At 42.2% G+C, this 25,792-nt stretch overlaps 2 protein-coding genes across 2 annotated transcripts; both read right to left on the bottom strand.

Moving 5' to 3' along the window:
• Window positions 1–13,803, bottom strand: LOC119725437 (adhesion G-protein coupled receptor G2-like). Its single transcript, XM_038196843.1, has 12 exons — window positions 13,791–13,803; window positions 13,412–13,539; window positions 11,832–11,969; window positions 10,906–11,260; window positions 9,962–10,152; window positions 9,250–9,429; window positions 7,677–7,801; window positions 5,855–5,954; window positions 5,176–5,341; window positions 4,140–4,206; window positions 3,034–3,310; window positions 1–1,161 (listed from the first exon to the last, which is right to left on the bottom strand). Exons 1-12 carry the CDS (start codon window positions 13,801–13,803, stop codon window positions 955–957), a joined length of 1,947 nt encoding a protein of 648 aa, XP_038052771.1. The 3' UTR covers window positions 1–954.
• A 5,354-nt stretch (window positions 13,804–19,157) lies between these two features.
• LOC119725436 lies at window positions 19,158–24,187 on the bottom strand. Its single transcript, XM_038196842.1, has 4 exons — window positions 24,175–24,187; window positions 21,434–21,709; window positions 20,473–20,498; window positions 19,158–19,175 (listed from the first exon to the last, which is right to left on the bottom strand). The coding sequence occupies exons 1-4, from the start codon at window positions 24,185–24,187 to the stop codon at window positions 19,158–19,160; spliced, it is 333 nt and encodes a 110-aa protein (XP_038052770.1).
• Window positions 24,188–25,792: the final 1,605 nt, after the last annotated feature.

The raw sequence follows: 25,792 nt of genomic DNA, 5'->3' as shown, positions 1-25,792 counted from the left end.
TTTTTTTTGCCCTAGCCTGTACCAGGATTTCAGCTTTTTTTTTGTCTCAAGATTTAATCCCCTTGCCTTGCGGGAGTTTATTACTTGCCACCACAAGCATGAAATATTTATTATCACTTGACTTAATGACTAATGACATATTATATTTTGCCCAAATACTTCTTGAGTGGCCTTCACAAACACAGATCTTCAATAAATATAACATTCATTGTAATATTTGTTCATGTAGCCAGTGATAAAAGCAGCATATTTTTATTGTTGAAATTGTAACACAAACAACGGAAATCCTGAATTATGGGACTGGGTGTATGTGGGTTTGCTTTTGCATTTAACAGGAGACGTTGAACAAAAGAGGACAATATGGTCCACAATTCCCGAAGGTCCGCGATACATAAGGGAGGTCTTCCTAAAAAGTTAAAAGTATTAAGTGTAAACTAAGGCGGGACAATAGGGGGTCCACGAATGAAGGTGTTTCGAACCTGCTTGTGTATTTACATGTACGACTTTACAAAAGAGGACATACACAAAGGTGAGAACAAAGGATCCAGTCCTCGGGCGTTTGGGATTTTATTGAAAACGGTCCTCGATCGTACGTTGTGTGCTTAGTTTATGGAAGAGAGTTATATTACAGGGACAAAGGGAAACACAAAGCATTGTCCTCGGGTGTATATAGTTCACGACTCTGTGTAGAGTGTTTGTGTCCAGAGAGGATCGACTGGCCACCTGTGGTTTCGCAAATTGCCTGACGGGATATACCGGATAATTTTGCAGTGGGCTGTGTGAAATTTAAACTACGAGTATGAAGTACACGACCGTGGTTTTTAAGAGGCAAAATCACCTCATGTCATGCAAAAGAGTGTGAGGTCAAATCTGAACCGGATTCCAGGTCAAATCTGATAAGGACTTATGATAACTGTCCACTGAATCATTATTGTATTGTGGACTGTGTCTGCCTTACAACCCCGACACGGAAATATCCAACTCTGCGGTGTGCACACTTGATGGGGAGGTAGCACTCTGGGATATCTCAGGCAGATCATAGGACTGTTTTTGGCTCGCTCGGGCCGGCGGGTGGCAGCAACGGATGCGTCTTACGTAAGGTGCCAAGGCAACGCGAACCTCCTCGCGGCGAACACAGAACATGATGAAGACAATCACTCCCTGACAATTTGAAGGGAAAGGTACAAAAGTTTGCTTAAAAAATAGTTGTAAAAAGTGGCTTTGGTTCTGAACGTCTGTTCAATAAATGCTCGCAATCGGGGAGATATCATAAGAAGCCATGGGTCAGAAGTCCAACTCCATTTTCATGAATTTGGTTTCCATCATCTTGTCTGCGTGAGGTTTTAGAGATGAAGACATTTATTCACACTAATTTGAATGGATTGAGTGTACGCACCAATCAAAGTAATTAGTAATCAAAGTAATCTTTCGCAACCTAACAATGTCAGTACTTAACCACATGATTGGCAATCGGTGAGTAAACAAACACAAACACATTAGTTTCTATGACATTGCTGACACTTATGTGCAATCTGACCAATTTTAGGTTTGATAAAACTTCTTCATTTACCTTGAAAAATTGCACATAGAAATTGACTGAAGCGGGGTTTGAACCTGCGACCTCCAGATAACCGCTCCAGTGCTCTTACCAACTGATCTATCCAGCCCTATGTCGGCGGTTCCTGAATTAGTCAATTCCTTTGTTGTTATAATGCACCTAGTCAGTTTCCATTTGGGGTTCATTTGGTGTCCATTTGGGGTCCATTTGGGGTTCATTTGGATTTCATTTGGGGTCCATTTAGGTCCATTTGGAGTTCATTTGGGGGCCATTTGGGGTTCATTTGGGGTCCATTTGGGTCCATTTGGAGTTCATTCGGGGTCCATTTGGGGTTCATTTGGAGTTCATTTGGGGTCCATTTGGGGTTCATTTGGAGTTCATTTGGGGTCCATTTGGAGTTCATTTGGTGTCCATTTCGGGTTCATTTGGAGTTCATTTGGGGTCCATTTGGGGTTCATTTGGAGTTCATTTGGGGTCCATTTGGGGTCCATTTGGAGTTCATTTGGGGTCCATTTGGGGTTCATTTGGAATCCATTTGGGGTTCATTTGGATTTTATTTGGGGTCCATTTGGAGTTCATTTGGGGTCCATTTGGGGTTCATTTGGAGTTCATTTGGGGTACATTTGGGGTTCATTTGGGGTTCATTTGGGGTCCATTTGGAGTTCATTTGGGGTCCATTTGGGATCATTTGAAAACTTCTTTATTGTAAATACACGTCAATCTAATTTTAATTACGTTTCACTATTTAATCATTTTCCAACGTTTACTTCTTGCTTTATGGAAATAAAACACATTCAAGTGGTACATAACAGAACATTTGCCTTACTTTTGCAGAAAAACGAATAGTCCTCATGGCAACAATCACTCAAAAATTAAATGGTGCATTGAATTGAATTGAAACTTGCGAATCTGCAGTCACAGTCCAAACAGAACGTTTGCCTTAATACTGTAGTACTCATCAATGGTATCCGTAAACTTATATCTGGGTAAATATTAACGTAATTATAATAACTCTTGATTGCATGATAGGGCGACACTTCCAGAGAAATGTGCACACATTATTTTCAAACTTTAATGTGACCTAACCCAATTTTATCTTATCCGATCCCAATCGAGTTTGGTATGTGTACGTTTTGGACCACGAGCAATCGTTCTAGCCCATTTGCGACGATACAATTATTTCGCTAAAGGGTAGTGACCTCAATGGGGCGACACCAAAATTGTCGCCCTATTGCGGTGTGTCGCCCTAATGTTGGAGAAGTCCCGCACAACTTGTCGCCCTATTGCGGGATTCATGCTAATTTCAGCAATTGTTTTAATAATCATTATTATGCCATAATTTGAAATCAAGGCATGATGAGGGTTGTGAACCTTCTGTTAAAATATCGTGGGTATTGCCAACAAATTGCTAAAATACCTCACAATTACACGCAATTCGCAGCTTGTCTCAAAATGAAATAAAATGGTGTATTTACCTGCAAGGAGTTGAAAATGCAGAAGAGGAGCTGAAAGGCATCCCTTGCACCATCATGAGCAATGGCCAGGAACCCGAAAGTCCAGGTCAAGCCCATGAGGGCGGAGATTCCCACGGCGTTCTGGAGGCGTTTGGAGATCTGCTGGGAGCGGGATGCCTCTCGGACCTTCAGGAGACTGCGCATGACCAAGATGAAGGTGATGATGTTGTGGATGAGGATGAGACCAATGGGAGCAAGGAGGCCGATGAACAGCACAAGATCTGGTTTCATGAAACAACTAGCAAGAGGGGATAAGATGGGGTTAAGAGTATTGTCAAAATATTGTCAATTTATGTTGACAATACTTCCTTTTACGTTACCAATGAATGAACATACAGGGTGAGTCAAAAAAAGAAGAACCCAAACCCACAAAAATATATTTAAAAAAAAAATCTAGCACACCAAACATAATAATAATCGACTGGAAAGCCAATTTCATAAGCTACTCTTAGATGAAAAACTACTGAAATTGCTCAATCCGTTCGACGAATATCACCGTTCAAACGCGATAAAACCTGTTTCGTCAAAAAAGCAGTTAAGTTGTGTATTCTGACTGTTTGGAAAAACAAAGAAAATGACACAGAATACTTGTTTCAACAACTATCAACAACTATGGTTCACAATATCTTTATAAACAACCCTGGTTAGGCGAACAATATGATTTATAAAATCCACTCTTTTGAAAAGATGGGTTTTGAAAAGGACCTTTTTTGACGAAAAATGTTTAGTTTCATTGTGTTTAAATGGTGATATTCTTTGAACGGATTGAGCAATTTCAGTAATTTGTTCATCTAAAAGTAGCTTATGAAATTGGCTTTCCAGTCTTTAGTATTGTTGGTGCTAAATATATACATTTTTAAATATGAAATATAATGTTTAGGGTTTGGGTTCCGTTTTTTGTTACTCACCCTGTATTACGTAATCAGGAAATCTGATTTTCCAATCCATAATCAGCCAACAGTCGACATACTACGCTCCAGTTTTCATCTTTTTACAGAACGACAATAATACCAATATTTTTCATATATCAAAATTGTGCTAGTTTATACACTACTTATGACACTTACTAGTCCTCGTTGTCGTAGTGGCTTACCGCTGCTGCTAAGGTTACAGTCAGAACTATCAATGGAGAACCTGTAAAGAATATAACAGGCATTTCTGCGTCACACTTAATTTGATAAATGAACTAAAGATAGCACACACTGTATGTTATTAATTGTTGCAATCAAGAAGTTAACCGCAAACTATATTGGTAGCATTTTCTTTATTTCATATTTACTAAAGTTGAGATTCCGGCATATTTAAATGTTACAAATTTATATGTTGATTAAGCATCCACACTGTTCGAAATTCGACTACTGAAGTTAAGGGTCGATATTCAAGTCAAACGAAGAGAAACAAGTGCGACTGCACAACAAGCTCTGATCGTGTTGCAAGAAGCCTTGCGTGAAAGTCTTGCAGGAAAACGGTAAAAATGATCCCTGCCAGAGCTGAAAAATGCGACGCCGAAAAATGCGAGGCCGATGACATATATGGGACACTATACCTTTGGTAAATTTTCGGAGACAGTCAGACGGACAGACAGACAGCCCGACCGACCATCCGCCCGATTTACCACCCGGAGACAGGTATAGAAGCTCCTGCCAGAGCTCACAAAAATTGATACACAACATAGAGGAAAAAATACCTAAATGTTCTCTGGAAACTCACCCCACGCAGACACTTTTGTTTTACTATGCTCGCATGGACAATGCTTTGTGTCTCCCTTTGTCCCTGTTATATAACACTCTCTCATAGACTAAGCACACAAACTTACTACAGAGGACCGTTTCTAACAAACTCCCGAGGACTGAAATGATCTGTTGTTCTCCCTTTGTGTGTCGGTCCTCAGGGGTTATGAACACGTACAACATGAAAGGCTTTCAACATGCATCGTGGTGTATTTTCAGGATAAACTTTCACCTAAACATCTTCCTTAATCTCAACTCGAACTTAAGAGTAAAATATCGAATAAGGTAAATTTGAAATCACAAGTGCAAAAGGACTGTATGCAAAGTAACTAGATAACAACAGTGATTATGTGCATAGTTCCAGGAAACTTACCCCACGCAATGAGACAGGCTTTCACCATGTATCGTGGCGTGTCTTCTGGGAACACCTTCACCGTACTGACGTACATGTTCCTGGCTTCAACGGCCATCCACAACATAGTGGATAGAGTCAGGTAGTGGAGTAAAGCGGCCACAAACACACAACCGCCGCCTGAACCCTTTTGTTAATATATGTACCAAAATTGTGGTTTTAATAATTGGACTAATTCATGTGATTCATAAAGCAGACACCGCCAAGAGTTTGCCACAGAGAGTTCATTCATTCCCCGGTGCATTGTGAAGGATGGTCGACGAATTCGTAGCGCGGAAAATTTGGTATTGTTCGTTTCTCCGGACTGTCGTACAGTTTCGTAAGCCTATGATTGGAGTTTCCGTTTGCCCTTTTCTTCGCTTTTTATCAATACTGTGGTTTTTTTTTGGTAAGGCGGCAGAACGCTATGCCCCAATCTAAAACAAATTAGCTCAAGTTGTCTATTGACACTCATTCAAATGGGCCATGTTTTGTCGACCGTAAACCTGAAAAATTGACTCTCCATGGCAACTCTTGAATCGCCCGAAATTATGGTGAACAATGGAAATTAACCCTCCATGACGGAAATTACAATAATGAAATCTAAGTTTTAACTATTCATACCTTTATTAAGTTTTTCTCCGATGAGCTTTGGACTTACCCTTGCACTGTCAACGCCGGCGAGGAACACAATGTACAACATCAGCAAGGAGAAGCAGAAATGGATGAAGATCTGCCGAGATTTGCCGGTACGTAGTTTTCTAAGACAAGACAATTTAAATCTAAGTGTCACATAGCCTTGTTCAATGCGGTCTCTCAGCTTTTTTGTCGAAGGGAGATAATCGGGCCCTGCACCCACAATCAACGCGTCTACGTGCGTGTACGACCCTTGTCCGTACGAACGGCTAACACAACCAGCAAGCACACACACGTGAGTACGGACTGTACGCATGGTGTAATAAGGCAGTTAATGTAGGCCTACTGTGTTCTGCGTGTAGGTGTACGTACGTACGTGTGGGGGATATACGCGCCGCGTGGCCTGTCGAACGACCGCCTTGTTGGGTCTGCAACTTCCGGGTTTAATGTCTTTCTTTACTTTTTCGTCCAGTTTTGGAAAAAAATGGGCGGGCTTCAGGATATGCGGGTATGCCGTGCATGATTATGTAGGTTCGTCTTGGACCAATCACATGAAACAAACTTCCCAATAGTATGATTAATTCATTCTAGCTGACCAATCGTAAGCTTCACAAGAATCATGTGACGTCGCGCGACATGCATAATGCATTACTCATCATGGCGTCTTCTATGTCTTTTTAGCGAGAGCGAAATGTTCGTCACTTTTTCAACAATTTGACATTGATTCGAGTTTTTCGGCTCGTGTAATGAATCCATTTGAGTGGGCAACGATCGTCTTATGACAGCATTACCTGCATAATTCGTTGGAGCCTTCAATACTGCTTCGGACAGACTGGGACTGAACGACTTTCACCCACAGCAACGGGCCGCCATTGCAGCGTTTCTTCGCGGATGCGACGTGTTTGTTAGCCTATCGCGGGCTAACCAATGAGAATTCAGTATACGCGGGGGTGGTACCTCATTACCGTAATAGGTTTTGCTGGGTCAACTCAAAACCATCAAGGCGTTGGGTTACGCGGACTAGCTCATGCATGTACTGTGTGTGCATGGCTGTTGTACGAGTACGTGTGTGTACGTGCGTACGTGAAAGCATCGCTGTATGGTACAAGTTACTTTCTCACTAGCAGCGTACGGGCATCGATATGTGCACGCAATGCCTTGCCAAGTTGATTAGGGATTTTCTTAATATCGGCGATTTTTTTTTATTTATCGGCGAATCGATAAGCCCAACGCCTTGGTCAAGGCTAAGTGTCACATAGAACATATATACAGCCGTGTGCTTGCAAAGGCCGATTTCTAAAGGTTACGTAATACTTGAATGAAACAACATGTTCAGGGACACGTTTACTTTCGCGGGCGAAATCTTTGAAAATTAATTCCTCCTATTTGAAAGAACGTTTCTTCATACAACTTTCAGGATTTGTTCCCGTTTAATGATCCAACTATGTGCTGAACATTGTTTTGATATGTTGAGAAGTTTTCATTGAAATCGGTTAATAGGCCTGGTAACGTGTATTTTAAAGAGTGCCAAAAACTGGTGTTTGCAATATCTGTCAATCTTTACAAGCCTCACGAATATTAATACGATTCTTATCATTGTGGGTGTGCTGTAATAAATTGCAGAATAGCCTCCTTCACGTGTTACTAATTAATAAAAATCACCCTTTTTGCCGGCTTCCATTGGTCGATACCGAGACCCATGCGAAGTCACGCCGGGTCACGCTAATGAATATGCTAATATGCGTTTGTCATTGTTGCCACAAAATCAGCTAAGTGGGCCAACCTAAAAACCATGCATGTCAGTTTGGTCGGCAACAAATCCTCGTCAAAGTTTACCTTAGTCTTACCTGATAGTGATATATATTATCAGCGTGATAACCAGGGCAATGATGGACAAGGCACATCCGACCTGGCTGAGGATATCAAGAGCTTTCTTATAAGGAGTGTCCTCAGTCTTTTGCCCCTTGACATCCTACAAGAAAAACAGCACACAGACTGCAATCAGTAATCATTCAAAAATGAATTTAAGGATATGTATTAACATGACACTTATTTTCTATTATATAACAGTATTTTGACACTTCTCCAATCGGTCAAAATGAGTCTTCTCCTAGTCACCTTTCCGGGCAGTTTGACCCGGAAAAGTATAATTTTTACACCAGAGTTGTTATTTTAACTAAGAACAGTGTCGTTTTTACCGGACAAATCGGGCAAAATGACACTTCTCCGATTGGTCAAAATGACACTTCTCCGACAGTGGCGTCACCAGACTTTTCAGTCTGGGGGGGGGGGGGGCACAGGGGGGGTACCAGCATTTGGTGGGGGGGGGGGGGCACTTAGGTGGATACGGATCGCCGTCCTGGGGGAGGGGTCTAAGGGGAGGCGGTGCCCCCCTCCCCTTTGGAAAATTTTCGCATACGGAGGATGGGCTAGATGCAAAATGGTGCCACATTTGCAGCTCATTTGAAGAAAATACGAATTACTGTGCTTCTTTGTCCTTATGAAAAACCAACTCAGATGATGGGAGTTGAATATAACAAAATATATATATATTTTTTTACCAACCCACATCTCAGATGGGGGGGGGGGCACTCGGGGGGGCACTAGGTTTTCCAGGGGGGGCACGTGCCCCCCCCCCCCCTGGCCCCCCCTTGGCGACGCCACTGTTCTCCGATTGTTAAAAATGACACTTCTCCGATTGTCCATGAATAGTGTCATTTAACTCGACGAATTATCCTTTTACCTTAGTTGAATGTCGATCAGGTTAACTCTGACCTTGATTCCGAGTCGAATCTAATCTGGAGCTTTCAAAAGTAGGAGAAAAACCGCAAAAATTGCCAGTCCATGGAACTTCTCTTACGAGTTTTGTACTTTTAAAGATTGTACATTTAGAAACAGCGTGACATTCCTAGGATGCGTTTGCTTAGCTCACCCAGGTCGACATGGGTAAAGGTAGACGGGTCAGCAACGACAGCCGGGCTTATCGAACGCTCAACCGCGGGTTATCAAGATCCTCACTTGACGCGCATTGCCGTGGCCGTAGCCACTGACAAAATACCCGTTTCGGATTGGGTCTCAGCTTTCCAAAGTAGTAAATCTCAAGACCCATTCAGAAACGGGCGTGTTAAAACTCCAAGAAGATGGGCTGAAATTCAAACCTCGGAAGTCGCAATTAACTCATTAACTGATAACCTTTAGACTTACAATTAAAGTCAACCTTTAAGTCCACTTGAGATTGCCGCTGTCCGGCCGCCATATTTGTGGGCTTCTCGGGAATGAACAACGCATGCGTGACGTACTTACACCAGTGACTCTGCTCCACGAGACAATGACGTCAGAGCTAATCGAACGGCATGGGGCTGACCCGTGTCGACCCAGCTGAGCCAAACGAACGCACCTTTAATTGGATCAAGTACGTACCACAAGGATTGCAAAGTTTGTGGCGTGGTAGCAATAGCAAGACACCACGTCATCGGTCATGTCTACGTCTGCGCGCGTGCACCCAACATCCGACCAATCCCCGACGCCGTCCTCGAGTTTAAAGTCCCAGGAGACACACTTGGTGGTGTTTAGTTCTTTGATAGTTGTATTACTGGGCTTCTGTTGGCATTAAAAACATGGATTCTCAATTGTCTGAAAGCTTCAGTTAATCTTCTATAGAAGTGTTTTAATTCATCAATATCATTTAGAAATTAAAGTTCTCTTTTAGAAACTCAGGTCTCATGGCGTAACCTTTAAACCTATATTAACATATATTTTAACTTCGGAGCCTATTTTCTTCTTAACCCTAACGTCACCTAAATCTACAAAATACTACCACCACTAAACTGTAGTATGAAATACTTCAGCATATAAGTGTGCACATTACTCGTATTCTGTAGTACTCAGTTTTTTTTTTATCTCAACGTAATGGCTAGGAAGTTAGACAGTAACCTTCACGAATGTACATATTGTTTATTATGCCTGACATTTTAACAAAATTTGAACCAAAAAAAAAAAAAAAATTGTTTGCCTCAAAGTAAGTTGTCATCACATAATGTCACAATAGCAACATTGTTATTGTAGCTCTATAAGTGTTTCAGAATTCGGCAGTTTGCCTGAAATCGGTTTTAGGTAACTTCCATCGTCTCACCTTAAATTGTACCACCACGGGATCCGTGAGGTTGACGAGGTTCACATTTTCCACAGTCAGCGAGACGACAGAGCCGGCAACCTTACGTGTCGTGTTATCTTCATCTGTGTGTCTTCTGTTGGAAGCTGACTGGAACAGCGTGTCATTTGCGTAGATTAAGAAACTCACTTGCAAAGGGCTTGAACCACTACCTTTAAAGACAAACAACGAAAGTGTTAATTTGGTAGTTATGTAGTGTAGGCTGCAAACAATACATTGTGGCGATGAGAGAAATATACTTCAATTGATGGATACATATCTCATGAGGTGATTTGCCCTATTAAAAACCTAGGCCTTTTCATACCAGGCTTTCAATGTTTATCTTTCACTGAGTCCAGTTAATCCCGTAAGGCAATAAGTACCACCACAGGAGTCCAGTCCAAATGGTACTGTTTACTTCCTGCTAAATCTAACTTTTGAATCCATTATACATGTTACATTTACAGGCACAGACCGAAAAATTCACGATTTCTGTTGCTTGTGCATCGATTTCAATGATCAAAAGACGAAACTATGGTTTCATTACAGAACAAAAAAGAATATTACGTTGGACATTTAATTCGTGAAAATTCTAGTTGCGTTTAGGCCACTGAGGATCGATTCAGGCATGCCGGCAAGTTGTTGTCAAGCAGTACTAATCTGTCCCTGCTGGCTTTAGGCATTCATCTGGCGCTAAACTGCCCTAAAGAAATGCAATCTGAAGATAAAAGAGATCCTTTACTCTGGTTCAAAACCCCGAGTATAATGGCTCAATCCGGGTTTTACGTAAGAGGATTCACGGCAGTCGGCATGTGAGGCTTCGACCGAAGGCTGTTTACATGTTGAGTCATTATTCAAGTCTTACAATCAAACATTAAAACAGCTTGCGTATGAATTTGTCACAAGACGTTGACCCATTTACGAACCCACAATGCTCCCAGGTAGTTGGACAGATGCGACCACGTCGATATCCGAGGGGATTTCATCCCCATAAGTCTCGACTTGAGTTCCATCCAGTGAGCCCTCTGGTGGTGGCCCTTGTCCAGGCTGCCGTACCGACACGAAGCTGAAGCCATTACTATACTGCGCTCGATCCAGACTGACCGCTTTCACGTGGATGGTCTCCTGACGGATGCTGACATTACCCTCTTGTCTAAGGGTCAAGGAGACTTGAGTCTCCACGGATCGGACGATCGCTGATGAGCTGGCCGAGTTGACAGAATCGGGCTCTGCACTTGCCATGATGACATTGTTGACGGTCTCAAGTACCAACTCTGTCACCTTTTAGAGGATCACAACAATTTCATAAAAGTGTTTTTACTTTTAATAAAATACACAACAGTAATTCAATCCGAAATGTATAGCCAAGTCAACCAGGAGTCCATAAGCAGTCAAATTGCAGGTCAGGTCACAGGTAACAGGATATGAAGCGAGGCAAACTAATGTCACATTTTACTAACAATTGTTGTCAGTTTACATTGGATGAGTTGTGACTGACTTTTTGTGGCTTTCTTACGTCTCTGCATTATAAGATTTGAAGGTTTGTATTGTGGAGAGTGCAATAAGAGTAAGTTTGAAGTTGTCCCATGTAACCAATATCTTTTGTGAGTTTGTGAGGTTCCCCTCGGTTCTTCTTTAAAACCTCACAAACTCAACCAAAAAAAAGACCTGTGCAACTGATATCTTACCGTTATTGTTTTTGCATAAAGTATTCATGAATGTGTTAAGTCAGTGAAACCACGACAAGCTTCGAACCTACCATACATAAACCGTTTGATATGTATTGCTGCTGCTGATACCAAATTGTACCAAACAAATATACTGAAAACCATAATAGCAGTCACCTTCTTACCTCGGTGTCGCCCGATCCTGCCTCGACAATGTTCATCAAAATATCAGAAACCGCCTCAACATCATCTGACCCAGGTTCCGATGTCTGAGTGGCCAGAAACTCGGCAACTTCAACTGCATTCCCTGTAGTCACGTTGACCTGCAAGTGATGGAGGTGTACGGACAAAATAGGTGTTAACATTGTGATTGTTAGACAAGAAGAAGGTTCAGAATCTATAACATTTGTTCTTGTACGTATGTGTGAGATATTCCAAAGCGCCAAAAGTTCTAGTTCTTGCATCTCTGAGAACAGACTAATGAGAGTAGAACCATATACTTTCACACACACTCACCCACCCATTCTCAAATTTGTATCCTTGTGGAGACATTCCTTTGTTCTCGTGTAGTAAAGTGTTCAATTTTGAAAGTGAAGTTTCAAAATGCTCTTATTTTAACCAGAATTAGTTTCCTTGGCTGAAATTTGGACTTAATATCCCTTTTCTAAAACTCTTTCATTTGCGACGGATCAACCCACCTTGGAAATTCCTAGTTTTTGAGTAAAACCCATATATCTATTTCGTGAAAACCTTGTGGAGACCTATTCATCTATAGAAATTGCCTTGTGGAGACCTTTACAATGTTTTGTTCCCTATTGTGTGTGTGTCTCCACAAGGATACGAATTTGTAGTCACACCTACGCTTACATAGGCATAATAGTGGGGTACTTCCTTTGTTCTCGTGTACTAAAATTTTGCAACGTCGCACACTAAGGTCAACATGCTCTTTTTTTAACCATAGTTAATTTCCTGGGCTGAAATTCAGACTTAATATCCCTTTTCTAAAACTCTTCCATTTGCGACAGATCAACCCACCTTGGAAATTCCTAGTTTTTGAGTAAAATCCATATATCTATTTCTTGAAAAACTTGTGGGGTACCAAAACGGTACACCGCAAGTCGGTGGGTATTCCTTGTGGGGTACCTCCCATTGTTCCGGTACCCCACAAGGCAGTGTTTGTACACGCATAAACGTGAACACACACAACAGCACACACCCACGTTTACGGTACATACGTCGTGTGGACATCCCTTTGTTTTCGTGTAGTTAAGAAAAACCTGTGAAAATAATTTTTTTCACACTGTGGAAACTATTTCAACCTTTATTTTTTTCTATAATTACTTTCAGTGTTTCTCTTTATTTTGCCACGGATAAACCTAACCGAAAATGCCTTTAAACCTGTTTTCCAGAGAGGGGGAAACATTGTGTGGAGTTGGGCAAGTCCACACAACGTCGCTGCTACCTGGTTTATGTGGACCTCTTTTGTTTAGAAGTCCCCACAGTGATTGATAAAAACACGTAGGGCCTTCTTCGTATCACGTTTGCATTTTTTTTTTTTTTTTTACCTCACATTGCCTTTATTACAAGCACAGCTCTTTAATACGATGTGACCCACATCTCGAAACACGCCCACGCTTAACTGTGAGCAGCTAGATTTCATAACTGCCACATGACACATTTTTTCCTGGTAAAGTCGCAAACAACTTTTCTTCCAACAACTGCCGACCTGATTTGGTGTATGGTTAAATGCGAAGTACCTCATTACCTTTGCGACACGTTCAAGGGTGACGTCATTCATTGTTTCACCGCAACTGCGAGGTTCGGGTTCCTCCCATTGGAAATACAAAGTAGGTTCTTCTATTGAACAGATCCTGACAGCAAGAGGTTCTCCAGCTGTAGAGAGTGCACGTGTATGAGTTGCAATTAACACATTCAAAGTTATAACAAGAAATGCAGTCTCAAGTCAAATGACATGGTATTTAAATGAACTGTGACAAACTATTCTTTTATTTTTCATCTTGATGCCGTGTCTTATCTTGCGATGTTTTCGATTAAAATTCAGCTTTATTTGTAGAGAGCGTGAAATATTTTCTAACTGATATGACCTTCAACCTCCGCCCGGTACTAATTATATCTTGTCTGACCTTCTAGCTTCATTTAAAAGAATGGGAAAATCAGTTCCTCGTTAAGTAATCATGGAAATACTGGATGCCCTATGGAAAAAGAGGAATTCGAAAAATATAAACTCATTCAATCTTCCAGGAGATGCAAGTACCACAATTTGGGCCATACATGTACACGAATCAAGGAGGTTTTTTTCAAAGGCAAAAGCATTGTGCACGCTATTGTCTACATGGCGAGTAAAAAGAACTGCAATGACGCAAATTCCCTCTTTTTTTCAAAACCAAGGTAATGTCTTGAACTTTTTAAGCGTTGTAAGAATAACATATTCGTTAGCAACCTTGTGTGAAAAACAAATGAATTTAATTGCTTCAGCGTTTGTGTTTTGTGAACCTTTTTACAGCGGTATATAGCCAATTTACGTTGTTTTTTTTCCAGAAGGCGTCTCAAAATTGCAAAAGAGCACACAATTTGTTTGTCCCGAGCCATTGTTTTTTATAAGGTGTGGAACTGAGAAATGCATTGCCTTGCAGGGCTGCCAAGTAGAGGGCAGAGATGAAATTGTGTGAACAATGTAGGACACTATAGTAACAGTATAGCCCAGATACACTTTACATAAGCATAAAGAGGTGAAACAGCAACATAAAGCGTGAGCTACAGTTCAGTCAGTTTTAAATCTGCGTAGTCTAATGTCTGCATTGTACCGTTTCCGCTCTTACGCAAAACGTTGTTGCCTTGTGGACAAAGGCGTAGCAGTGAAAAGGATTTATAAAAGACAAACGGTTAATTGAAATTAATTTCATTATTTCACACAAGGTTACTAACGAATACGTCATTTCTACTAGGTTTAAAGAGTTCAAAACTTCAACTTTGTCTCAAAAGAGATGGCGTCTTTGTATCATTGCAGTTTTTCTGACTCACCCTGTACAAATTGATAATATCTAACAATGCTTTCGTCTTTTAAAGGGGGCTGTCGTGTATGCATGTGACAGGTAGCCAGTCTATTAGAGTGTGTCAAAGGTCAACTCGTGTAAGAGTTGCTATGCGCGGAGCCATGTTGAATAAACGTGTGTTACGAAGTTGTAAGCCAAACCGAGCTGGAGTTGTTGTGGTGCTATTTGCGTCCCAAGTTGTTTAAATACGAATCCGTTCCAAAGGATATAACATTGGCGACGAGGGTAAACAATGGAGAAAACCGTGATTCCCACCTTCGACTGCTTTTCAGAGCCGGCAAACCTCGGGCCGCGTTGGGAAAGGTGGCTCATGTCGTTCGAACTGTACGCGGACGGTAAGGGCCACATCGTTGGATCTGCCACCGCACCCGAGGTAAAGCAAAGACGACGGGCGTTGCTGCTCCACCTTGCGGGCCCAGACGTTCAGGAAATTTTTCAAACCCTGCCGAACACGGGTGACCCTGCCGACTACGATGCTGCAAAAAAAGCGCTGAATGCCTACTTTGTTCCCCGGAAGAACGCGGCATTCTCACGGCAAACATTTCATCAGTTGTCACAGAAGGAAGGAGAAACTGTGCTACAATTTGTAACCAGACTTCGGAGGGCGGCCAGGGATTGCGATTTTGGAGGGGAAAAGGACAATCAGATCAGGGATGCTGTGTTGAGTAAGTGCAAATCCGATTATGTTAGACGCAAACTGTTGGAAACTGGGGCTGAACTGACACTAGATAAGGCACTGCAAATAGCTGATAAATGTGAAAAGGTGGAAGGACAAATGGCTGCACTGTCTGGCAAAAGCAAAGACCCTAAATCTGACTCTGTCAACCGTGTGTCAGACAAGAAACAGAAATGCCGTGACAAGCAGTATAAGCCCAAAACGGAAACCAAACACTTATGGTCGCCACAATCACAAACGGGAAATCGGCGTACAAAACCTGAACCGACCCCCAAAAGTGCTTGCTACAGATGTGGTCGAACCGGACATTTCGGCCGTGACTCGAACTGTCCCGCGAGGGGTCAGACATGCCAAAAGTGTTCTGGCAGGGATCACTTCGCAAAGATGTGCAAAACAAAAACCAAGCCCAGAGTCAACCAAGTGGGTGAGGAACACGCCAACCCCGAGGCTTCACAAGATTACGCCTTCCTCATCCGAGAGGGACCACATTCGAACATGTTGAAGATCAAGGTGGGCGGAGTCGACCTTAACATGCTGATTGACTCGGGAGCCACAAGCAATATCATCGACGAGCAGACTTGGGACTCACTCAAACAGAACAAAATTCAGTGTGAATCCCATGTAGCCCCACCAGACAGAAAGCTGTGGGCGTATGGAGCAGACCGTCCCCGTCACTCAAGGGTACATTCGAGTGCGAAGTGCAGGTATCAGGCAGATCTACCCGAGCCGAATTCATCGTAATCAAAGGAAAGGGAGTACCGTTACTTGGCAAAGACACAGCAATGAAACTGGGCATACTCCAAATCGGAATCAATGTTGTAAGCGGCCACGCCGGGACTATAGATGAGGTCAAAGTTGACAGGTGCGCTAAGAACAGCTCAGCTATGAACGGTGACAAGGCCAAGCAGTACAAGCAGCAGTTTCCTGGGGTGTTCGGAGGCGTGGGTAAGCTGAAAACTGAGCAAGTTAAGCTCCACATCGACACCTCAGTTACGCCAGTTGCGCAGCCCCTTAGGCGAACACCATTCAATTTGCGCAGTAGGGTAGAACAAAAAATACGCGAACTAGAGTGCCTTGACATAATCGAAGCCGTAGATGGCCCGACACCTTGGGTCAACCCTGTCGTCGTGGTACCGAAACCGAACGGCGATATTAGACTTTGTCTAGATATGAGACGCGCGAATGAAGCGATCATACGCGGCCGTCATCCAATCCCTACTGTGGATGAACTTTTGCAAAGCATGAACGGCTCAAAGGTTTTCAGTAAACTCGATCTCAAATGGGGTTACCACCAGTTGGAACTCGCCACGGAGTCGCGAGGGATCACGACGTTTGTCACTCACTGCGGTCTATATCAGTACAAACGACTTCTGTTCGGAGTAAGTTCCGCGAGCGAACAGTACCAGTACATGATCGCAAAAGCGCTAGCAGGTCTTGAAGGCGTAGAAAATATCTCGGACGACATAATCGTACATGGCTCTGACCAAAATACCCATGACAGCAGAGTGCTTGCAGTGTTGCGCAGATTGCAGGAGCTAGGTCTTACCCTGAATGCTGAGAAGTGCCAGTTCAACATGAGCCGGCTAGTATTCATGGGGATCCTGTTGTCCGAGAAGGGCATTGGTCCCACGCAAGAACGCGTTCGAGCCGTATCCGAATTCAGAGAGCCCGAGAACGTATCAGAGGTTCGGAGTTTTCTCGGCCTAGTTGGGTTCAGTAGTAGATTCATACCCAACTTTGCTACTCTGTCCGACCCGCTTCGCAAGCTGACCCGAAAAGGCGTTCCATTTCAATTTGGGCCACACCAGAAAGCAGCCTTCAGCGCGCTTAAGGAGAGCCTTGCGAAGGCAACCACACTCGCGTACTATGATAAAACGGCACCGACAAAGGTGATAGGTGACGCGAGCCCAGTCGGCCTGGGTGCAGTATTAGTTCAGGAACAGCGTGACGGTTTGGTTCCAATCTGCTATGTGAGCCGCAGCCTGACCGATTGCGAAAGAAGATATTCGCAAACAGAAAAGGAAGCGCTGTCGTTGGTTTGGGCCTGCGAAAGATTCCATGCCTATATCTATGGACGCGACTTTGAGCTTCTAACTGACCATAAGCCACTCGAGGCCATATATGGACCCCGTTCCAAACCATGTGCACGGATAGAACGCTGGGTACTACGCTTACAACCGTACAACTACAAAGTTGTATACGTCCCCGGACGCGAGAATATCGCTGATGCCCTGTCACGCCTCTTAAGTGGCAAGTGCAAACCGGAACATGCCCATGGCGCGGATGAATATGTTCGTTTCGTAGCTGTACCTGCTACGCCGCGTGCCATGACCACAAAGCAAGTCGAAAACGCGTCTGCCGAAGACGGTGAACTTGCAAACGTCAGAGAAGCAATTCGCACTGGAAAGTTCGAAAACTGTAAGGCATACGCTCCGGTCGTAGGAGAGCTGTGTATCATGGGACAGCTTGTTCTGCGGGGAACACGCATTGTCCTACCACAGAAATTGAGGCAACAGGCACTCGCTCTTGCTCACGAAGGGCATCTCGGCATTGTCGGCACCAAACAAAATCTCCGCACGAAAGTCTGGTGGCCGGCAATGGACAAAGCAGCGGAAAAATTCTGCAAGTCGTGTCACGGATGCCAAATTGTATCGCGACCTAACCCCCCTGAACCACTTAGGTCAACCCCACTCCCGGATGGTCCGTGGCAAGATCTGGCAACCGACCTTCTTGGGCCACTTCCATCAGGACATTCTATACTAGTGTTGGTGGATTACTATAGCCGGTACTATGAATACCAGATATTGAGCTCCACCACCACAGACAAAATCGTTGACTCCCTCGAAGAGGCATTTAGCCGCCACGGCATACCATTGACCCTTAAGTCGGATAACGGTCCGCAATTCCACTCGCAAGAGTTTCGTGACTTTTGTGAGGAGAACGAAATATCCCATGTGCGAGTAACAGCCAAGTGGGCTCAAGCAAACGGTGAGGTGGAGCGACAGAATGACTCGATCATGAAACGAATCCGCATTGCGCAAGCTGCAGGTCAGGATTGGAGAAAAGAACTGCGCAAATACGTCGCGAAATACCGTGCAACCGAACACCCCGCCACAAGGAAAACTCCTGCTGAACTACTGTTTAACCGGAAAATCCGCGGCAAACTACCAGCATTCAAGCCAGACGATCACACTGATTTGGAGGTTCGTGACCATGATGCTGAAAGCAAAGCAAAAGCCAAAATGTACGCGGATACACGCCGAAATGCAAAATACTCTGATGTGCAGATTGGGGACCAAGTCCTCGTGAGGCAGGAGAAGACCAACAAACTTTCTACTCCTTTCATTCCCGACCCATTCACCGTTGTGAGTTAAACCGGCAACAGTGTGGTTGTTGCATCCCCGGAGGGAGCCCAGTACTCACGAAACACCAGCCATGTTCGGAAGTTCACGCAGAGTGCAAGTGACACAGGCATTAACACCGCCAGTGAACCTCCCATAGCGGACAGCAGTGGGAACACCATGGACCAGGCAATCAGTCCCCCAAAGACTGTAACTCATACCCCACCCGCTGTGACCCCACCGGTTGCAAAGGAGCTGCCCAGTCCATGTGCGGGCAGACCCAAGAGACAGTGTGGCATGCATCCTAAGTTTAAGGACTATATCTTGAACTAGAGTGGACTGAACTAAAGTTACTTTATATAAGTGTTGTTCATCATAAAACATGTATTTAGCATGCTTGTGTTTTGAATGAGAAAAGTTTTATAGCCTGAGTGTTCTCTAAAACAAAACAAAACGCAGTTTCATCTCATATCCGAATCTGTCCACTAGAGTTTTGATTTTGGTCATGATGCTCAATAGAAGAAAACATCCTCAATTTGTTGATAGTAAATTTCAAACCTGTGCTACCAGTAGTAGCTTGACTTGTGCATGTATACAAATCCATGAAGGTCAGACAGATGCATGTTGTTGATTATATAAGGGTTTGTAAATTCACCTAAAGTTTAATAGTTCTGTTTGGATTTAAAGTTAAAGATGTTTGTTAGTTGCTGTGATTATTGGGCAGTGGAAATTGTTATAGTTGACCTTTTGCATGTCATCCATTATTCAAGAAAACCAAAGTTTCCTTTTGAAAGGGAGGGATGTCGTGTATGCATGTGACAGGTAGCCAGTCTATTAGAGTGTGTCAAAGGTCAACTCGTGTAAGAGTTGCTATGCGCGGAGCCATGTTGAATAAACGTGTGTTACGAAGTTGTAAGCCAAACCGAGCTGGAGTTGTTGTGGTGCTATTTGCGTCCCAAGTTGTTTAAATACGAATCCGTTCCAAAGGATATAACAGGGGCCTCTGAGGGTGTATAGTGATACTGCTGTAAGGTGTGTACCACAACACATCGGAGATATATATATTTTTTGTCCAACAGGTGAGTATGGGTAAATCGAACAAAACATGTAAGTAAACTTAATTCCTACCATTCATTGTCATCAATGGGCATCTCTGTACCGACTCGGCCAATGACCCTGCTGACGTCACAGGCCACGTGATTTCGTCCACTATTTCCGACGCGCATTGACCTGCATTTTGTGACGAACATGCGAGATTCACAACACAAGTTTTTCTACGAACACCCCCTTGTCTTTTAATTAAAATTTACAACTGTTAAGTGGTTAATATTGAACCTACTGGTTTGATAATAACGACTGACTTTGAAACAATTAACAGTAATAAATACATGGCTACTATCAAATGAACAAGATAACATAGAACTACAAAATCGCATGAACGGGCAACAGATCTTGCTTATCGCGTCTGCATTTAGGGCGTCAGGCCTTATTGGGTGACAGATTTGTGTCGCCCTATTGTTAAACGACCCTTAGGACAATGAATTTTGCTGTCGCAAACTATCTAGATCGATTCCTCGTGGTCCAAAACATACCTATACCGAAATTCGTGGTGGCAGGATAAGGTAAACTTGGGTTAGGTGACATTTTAGGTTTGTGCACATGTCGATGTGAATTATAGCATATTAAAGCATTAATAATAATTATTATTGTCATTTATTATTTCCGCTATTATTACGTCCGCTTGGCAGACAATGGCTACAACTATGGATTAACCAGAATACAAAAAGGCTGAACTAGAATGAATATTGGTATCATTTTCTGGGGGGGGGGGAGTTGGGGGGTGGGGGCGGAGCGGGGTAAAATGGTAATTCAGAGAGACTTTGTTTGAGAATATAATTTGTTTTGTTAAGGTTTTATAGATATGAGAGACTCTGAAAAAGTTAAGAAACACCTTTGGAGTAATGCAAAGAGTATAGAGGTTTCAATGAAATTTGAAATAAAAAGCAGTTGTGCTTTGATAGAATTTCGGATATTTTGCTGACGTACATTGTCTTTCTTCGTGATTCATTGCTGTGTCAGTTTCCGGCAGTAAGCCAATGAACAAACCTTTCCAATAAATGTTTTGAACGAGAAACTTTAGGGTTCATGAACCCCCCAAAATGATCAGTTTCTTCGTTAAATGCCATCACAGCAACAGCGCCATCGGTTGTCCAGAAAAGCGTGGAGCATTTTTTAATGTTGAAAGAAGTGCACTTTTTTTCTGATGAACCATAAAGGGATGTCAAGCAGTTTTCATACATTTAAGAGGAGTAGAAGGTTGCACAAAATGTGTTCCTAAAAACAATCATTGCATGGCCCTTTAGTGAGCCCGATGAATATTGTAACACAATTTGATTATATTATTGTCCAAATTGCACCATTAAAATATATAGAGAGCGCTTTGGCCACAGAAATCCATAGTGGTCATGTATTACACCTGTTCTCAGGTCAGATTAATGTCTCAAAACTATTTCAGAGCTTACTTTGTTCAGCTAAAGTCTTAACCTACTCTAAACCACAATAGATATAGTATTTGGGTTTCAGTCAAACCACAGATGGAGCTCTAGTGGTAGTCTTTATTGTTTCCTCTCACATGCCTCTTTGGGTCGCCGTTACTGAATATCAATTGGAGATTAAATAAACGTTAATATACAGACCTGTAACAGTAACAGTGAATTGGCAAATGTTCACATTTCCAGATTTATCTCTTCCTTTGTACATCACCGTGGCAACCCCTACCGAGAAGGCCCCGTCACCAGTTTGGTTGCATTCACGAGGTGTAGTTGCCCGGCAAGTAAACTCCACATCGACGTCAGCATTTGAGTTATCAGAGAATGTTGGCGGTATCCAGCTGTAAGGCACCTGATTGGTTGCTGACATGACGGGAATGATGACGTCATCCGGGCAATCGTAGATCTCAGGGGGTTCGTTATCTGAGGTATTTAAAAATGCGCATAGAATAACAGTTGGTAAGATAACATTCGAAATTAACATGTTCCTAGTTTGTCCTACTTAAGCGTTCTTAAATTTACAGGGTGACCACAAAAGAGTTGTGCAAGCAGACATCTTTAAATTTCTCAAAAAGTATCCAACATCAGCATTTCATGTTAATGGCGTATGTTGTTTGTACTCTCTTGTGTATTATCACAGTCAAAATTGGATGACAATCCATGCATACAAACCAGAGAAACAGCTAATTATGTATGCCAATGTGGTTTTTTTTACCGTTCTAATGTGATTGATACAGTTAATAAAGAGACTCATTACAGAGTGCCGGTTGAGCGATGATAATACAATGTGTATTACACATTACATTGAAATTAACTTCCCATCGGATTGGTTAAAGAACACATATCCAGAGCTGTAACATATACAGCTTTGTTTTGCATGAATGGGTTATCCTGAAATTTTCACTGAATATACATAAAGAGTATAATTGACATGCTCAATCAGAATGAAATACGAATGTTAGGTACATTTTGAGAAATTTAACGATACCTGCTTGCACAACCTTTTGGGGGTCACCTTGTACTCGTTTGTTAATCTGTGCATCAACTTTGCATCGTCTGGAGAACGGAGGTGTCATTCATTTCAAATCCATCTAAAATATGTAATACCAATCTCAATTTTTCAATATGTTTGCAGGAAAGTTCGACAAATCATTGTCGGTTTAGAAAATAGGTCAATCACCAAAGATGCAAAATTTCCTGCATTACGATCGAACAGTGAGATACTTTTCCTTTGTACATATCAGTTCAGTTCTGTGTTCATCAATGAGGACACCATCGACTTTCCGTCCTTTACAAATGATCCACTACCTGATATTGACAAACACAAAAACAAAGATTAATCTATACCATATCAAAAAGGATCGTGCCCTATCGCCCAAAATGTGGACAATTTGCAAATAGAAATCAATAACACAAACTGAATTTGTGTATTTAGCAACGTCGGAAAATCACTAGGCTGATTAGTGAATTGTAAATGCGTGGGCGCCAGATACAAGTTTTTAGGTCGTCTTTAAGATTGCCGACACAACACATATACCCCTCTTTGTCGAAGGTGAGGGTGCACTTATCAATCAACAATCAAATCAGAATTGACTGCAAACTAGAGATTGGCGTTTGTTGAGTTACAAACGCAGAGTGGTCTGGCTCGCATTTTTTTCTTATTTTATAAGCTTTTCCACAATAATCAACTGAAAATGTTCGCTCGTACCCCTGCAAACAGGGCGTTGGGACACGCTGATATGAGCTTCACAGAATTGTGTAAAGGAAGTGGGGATGGCATTCTGGGTAACTTTTCATGACCCATGTACATGTATAAAGCATCTGGCTGCAGCTGTTTAAGACCACAGTTAATGCGCGCAAATGCTATCCGAAAGCCAATGCGCGCAAATGCTATCCGAAAACTTTCCCATAAAAATGCACACATTCTGTACCGGAAGGGGAGTCAGGGTGGCGTAGCGGTACTTTCCTCACCTTCCACCTCTGTGACCCAGGTTCGAATCACGCCCGGGCCTATATGTGGATTGGGTTTTCAGTCCCTGCCTGATTACGTGGGTTTTCCTCAGAACATTCCTCCGGGCTTTTCCTCCCACCTCTAAAACTGTAATTTCTTCTCATTGTCTCCTCTCTACAGGTTTCTTCAGGCTTTCGAGCTACAGTGCTTAGGGTACTTTTGAGGAATCCTTGGTTTCATTACCAGAATAAAATAAAAAATAAATAAAGATATGATTTCTTTTTCATTGCAGACCATGCGGACAAATTTCGAGGGTCGCATAATATGCAATTTGACTAAACGTGAATTCGAAACGGAGCTTGAGCAAGTGACGAGAATTAACAATTTACAAAACAGTTTTACAGATTTTCCTATATTTATTACGCTTTTCAACGACAAAAAACATTTATGAATGGGAATAGCGAGTGATGACTCAGTCTTGACGGCTGTTCAAAACCATGCAGAGTCGTGGCTGTGATGACTTGCAGGTCACAGGTCACGCGTAAGAGCGTGAATTCATCAGCGTGTCCATGCGTCCTGTTTGCAGGGCGGGGGTACGGGTACAAGCGAACTGAAAATTCATTTTAAACATTATTCAACCTGCCGCTAGAGGGCGCCATTACATTTTATGACGTCATCGTTAGTTTTACAAGCGGCCAGCGCCAGAGACTAACATCGTTGAAAGCTAGTTCACATGTTTTCCACTTTCATATTATAAGGCACTTCTGGTTTGGATCGGAAGGAAGGTTCACGTGATTTTGCACGTCATATCAAAAATGAAGACGCTGGATTATTCTATCAATTCCCGTAAAAAGCAAAACCAGATCTCTCACAGTTGATTTCATATTGAATTTCAATGACTAAATCTAGAATCATTTGGTTGCTTGTAATATGATACCTGATGATGTCATCGTGAATCATTGTCATTCAGCTCGACAGCTATGTTAACTGTGCTAGTTGAAGCAAAAATCTGGATTATATCTCTTGCTATTCATTTTTCAGCAATTTTTTTTTAAGGTTTGAAGATCGTTTCATTGCTTCCGGTCTGATGACGTCATCATTTTTTCGCACACAGGCTTTGTTTGCATAAAGATCATCATATATCATTATGGACAATGCGAAAATCACATTACAATTTAAAATCGCCTAACATGGGTTTGTTATGGGGTTATATTTTGAATAACCTAGATAGCATTTCAGCACTTATTATGATCGAGTCTACAGCACTACGGCAAATATTATACGATGTATTAACATTGGCAATACTGTATATTACTATAGGAATGTACACGGGCAACTTGAACTTACACGGATCGTATAGTTTCAGTACTCCCATTTTACATGGTGCAAGGAATGCATACACGGTCATGATCATTGTCCGGTACCACAGACCCACAGTGAAACTGTACGAATAGTACCATACTATGGTATATAGTGAAACTGTACTGAAATAGTGAAACTGTATGTATAGTACCATACTATGGTATATAGGACATAGAAGTAATGTCGTGGTTCTTTACTACGGTACCAGACCATGGCAATACCCTGGCACTGACCTATGGTATGCGCTCAAATCAAAATTAATTGTTATATTCAAGATTATGGATATCCACTTGATCCTTCATTGTTCAAAACGTTAATTAAGTTCAGATGTAAACATGTTTTTCGCGAAACATTGTTCGAATGAAACTATTTATATAGGCATAAACATAATGTCAATGCTCAAAAGGTGTTGCTTGCACTCTCATCAGCAGTAGACTGTGATGGTGTGAAGTCTGTAGAGAACGAGGTGGACGTTTTCTCTGTGGTTGACATTGACTCTAACGAAATGAGTAACACAAGTTTTGTAATTGGTTTAATACAGGCATGTAGGAATTTTCGCATCTTATCTCTAAAGTAACCTTCCGAATTTTGACCAAAAAACTTACTTGGCTTAAGATCGTACTGGTACGAAACACCAATCAATTACAGATGAGATCCGTAGGCCTGTAATAGCAGCTCCGTAAATTACAAGACTCAACAACACTTACCACACCCATCTGTAACAAATCGATCGGCCAGGGTGCCTTTGGTTCTTCTGGAACAAGCTAACTCAAGAAATCCGCCAGTCTGACTCAGTGACAACATTTCGAAAACGTTTGAAGACAGAACTATTCAGAGCTCATTAATTCATTATTTTTTTAAATTTTTTTTTTAGTCAAGCACCTTGATCTAGCTTTTAGTTGTTTAGGATATGTGCGTTTTATAAGAACCTGCTATTAATATTATTATTATTAGACATTGCAACTTTAACACAGTGTGGGATTGGGCTATAGGCCCCAATTGAACGAAGTAATTTGTTGTCAGTAGGTTGCACTCAAGCAAGTGATGTGCTGTAGACCAAATCGTGTTTTATTACTAAAATTGTGTTTATATTTACATTTACATTACTGAATGTCTGTATGATATTTCCTAACCTACGAATACAGACGCTGTTGTTGCCTCTTCTGTCGGTTCTGGAGAAATGGTTTCTATAG

Source organism: Patiria miniata, unplaced genomic scaffold (genome assembly GCF_015706575.1).
Source record: "Patiria miniata isolate m_02_andy unplaced genomic scaffold, ASM1570657v1 HiC_scaffold_19, whole genome shotgun sequence".
NCBI lineage: Eukaryota > Metazoa > Echinodermata > Asteroidea > Valvatida > Asterinidae > Patiria > Patiria miniata.
This window is presented reverse-complemented; position numbering and strand designations above follow the sequence as displayed.

Coding starts and splice junctions, on each gene's coding strand:
- LOC119725437 (XM_038196843.1), bottom strand. Junction 11,970..13,411: donor CCCTTGAACGTGTCGCAAAG/GTAATGAGGTAC, acceptor CATCACTTGCAG/GTCAACGTGACTACAGGGAA. Junction 3,311..4,139: donor CACTACGACAACGAGGACTA/GTAAGTGTCATA, acceptor CCCTCTTGCTAG/TTGTTTCATGAAACCAGATC.
- LOC119725436 (XM_038196842.1), bottom strand. Junction 20,499..21,433: donor ATTCACTGTTACTGTTACAG/GTCTGTATATTA, acceptor GTTAATCCATAG/TTGTAGCCATTGTCTGCCAA.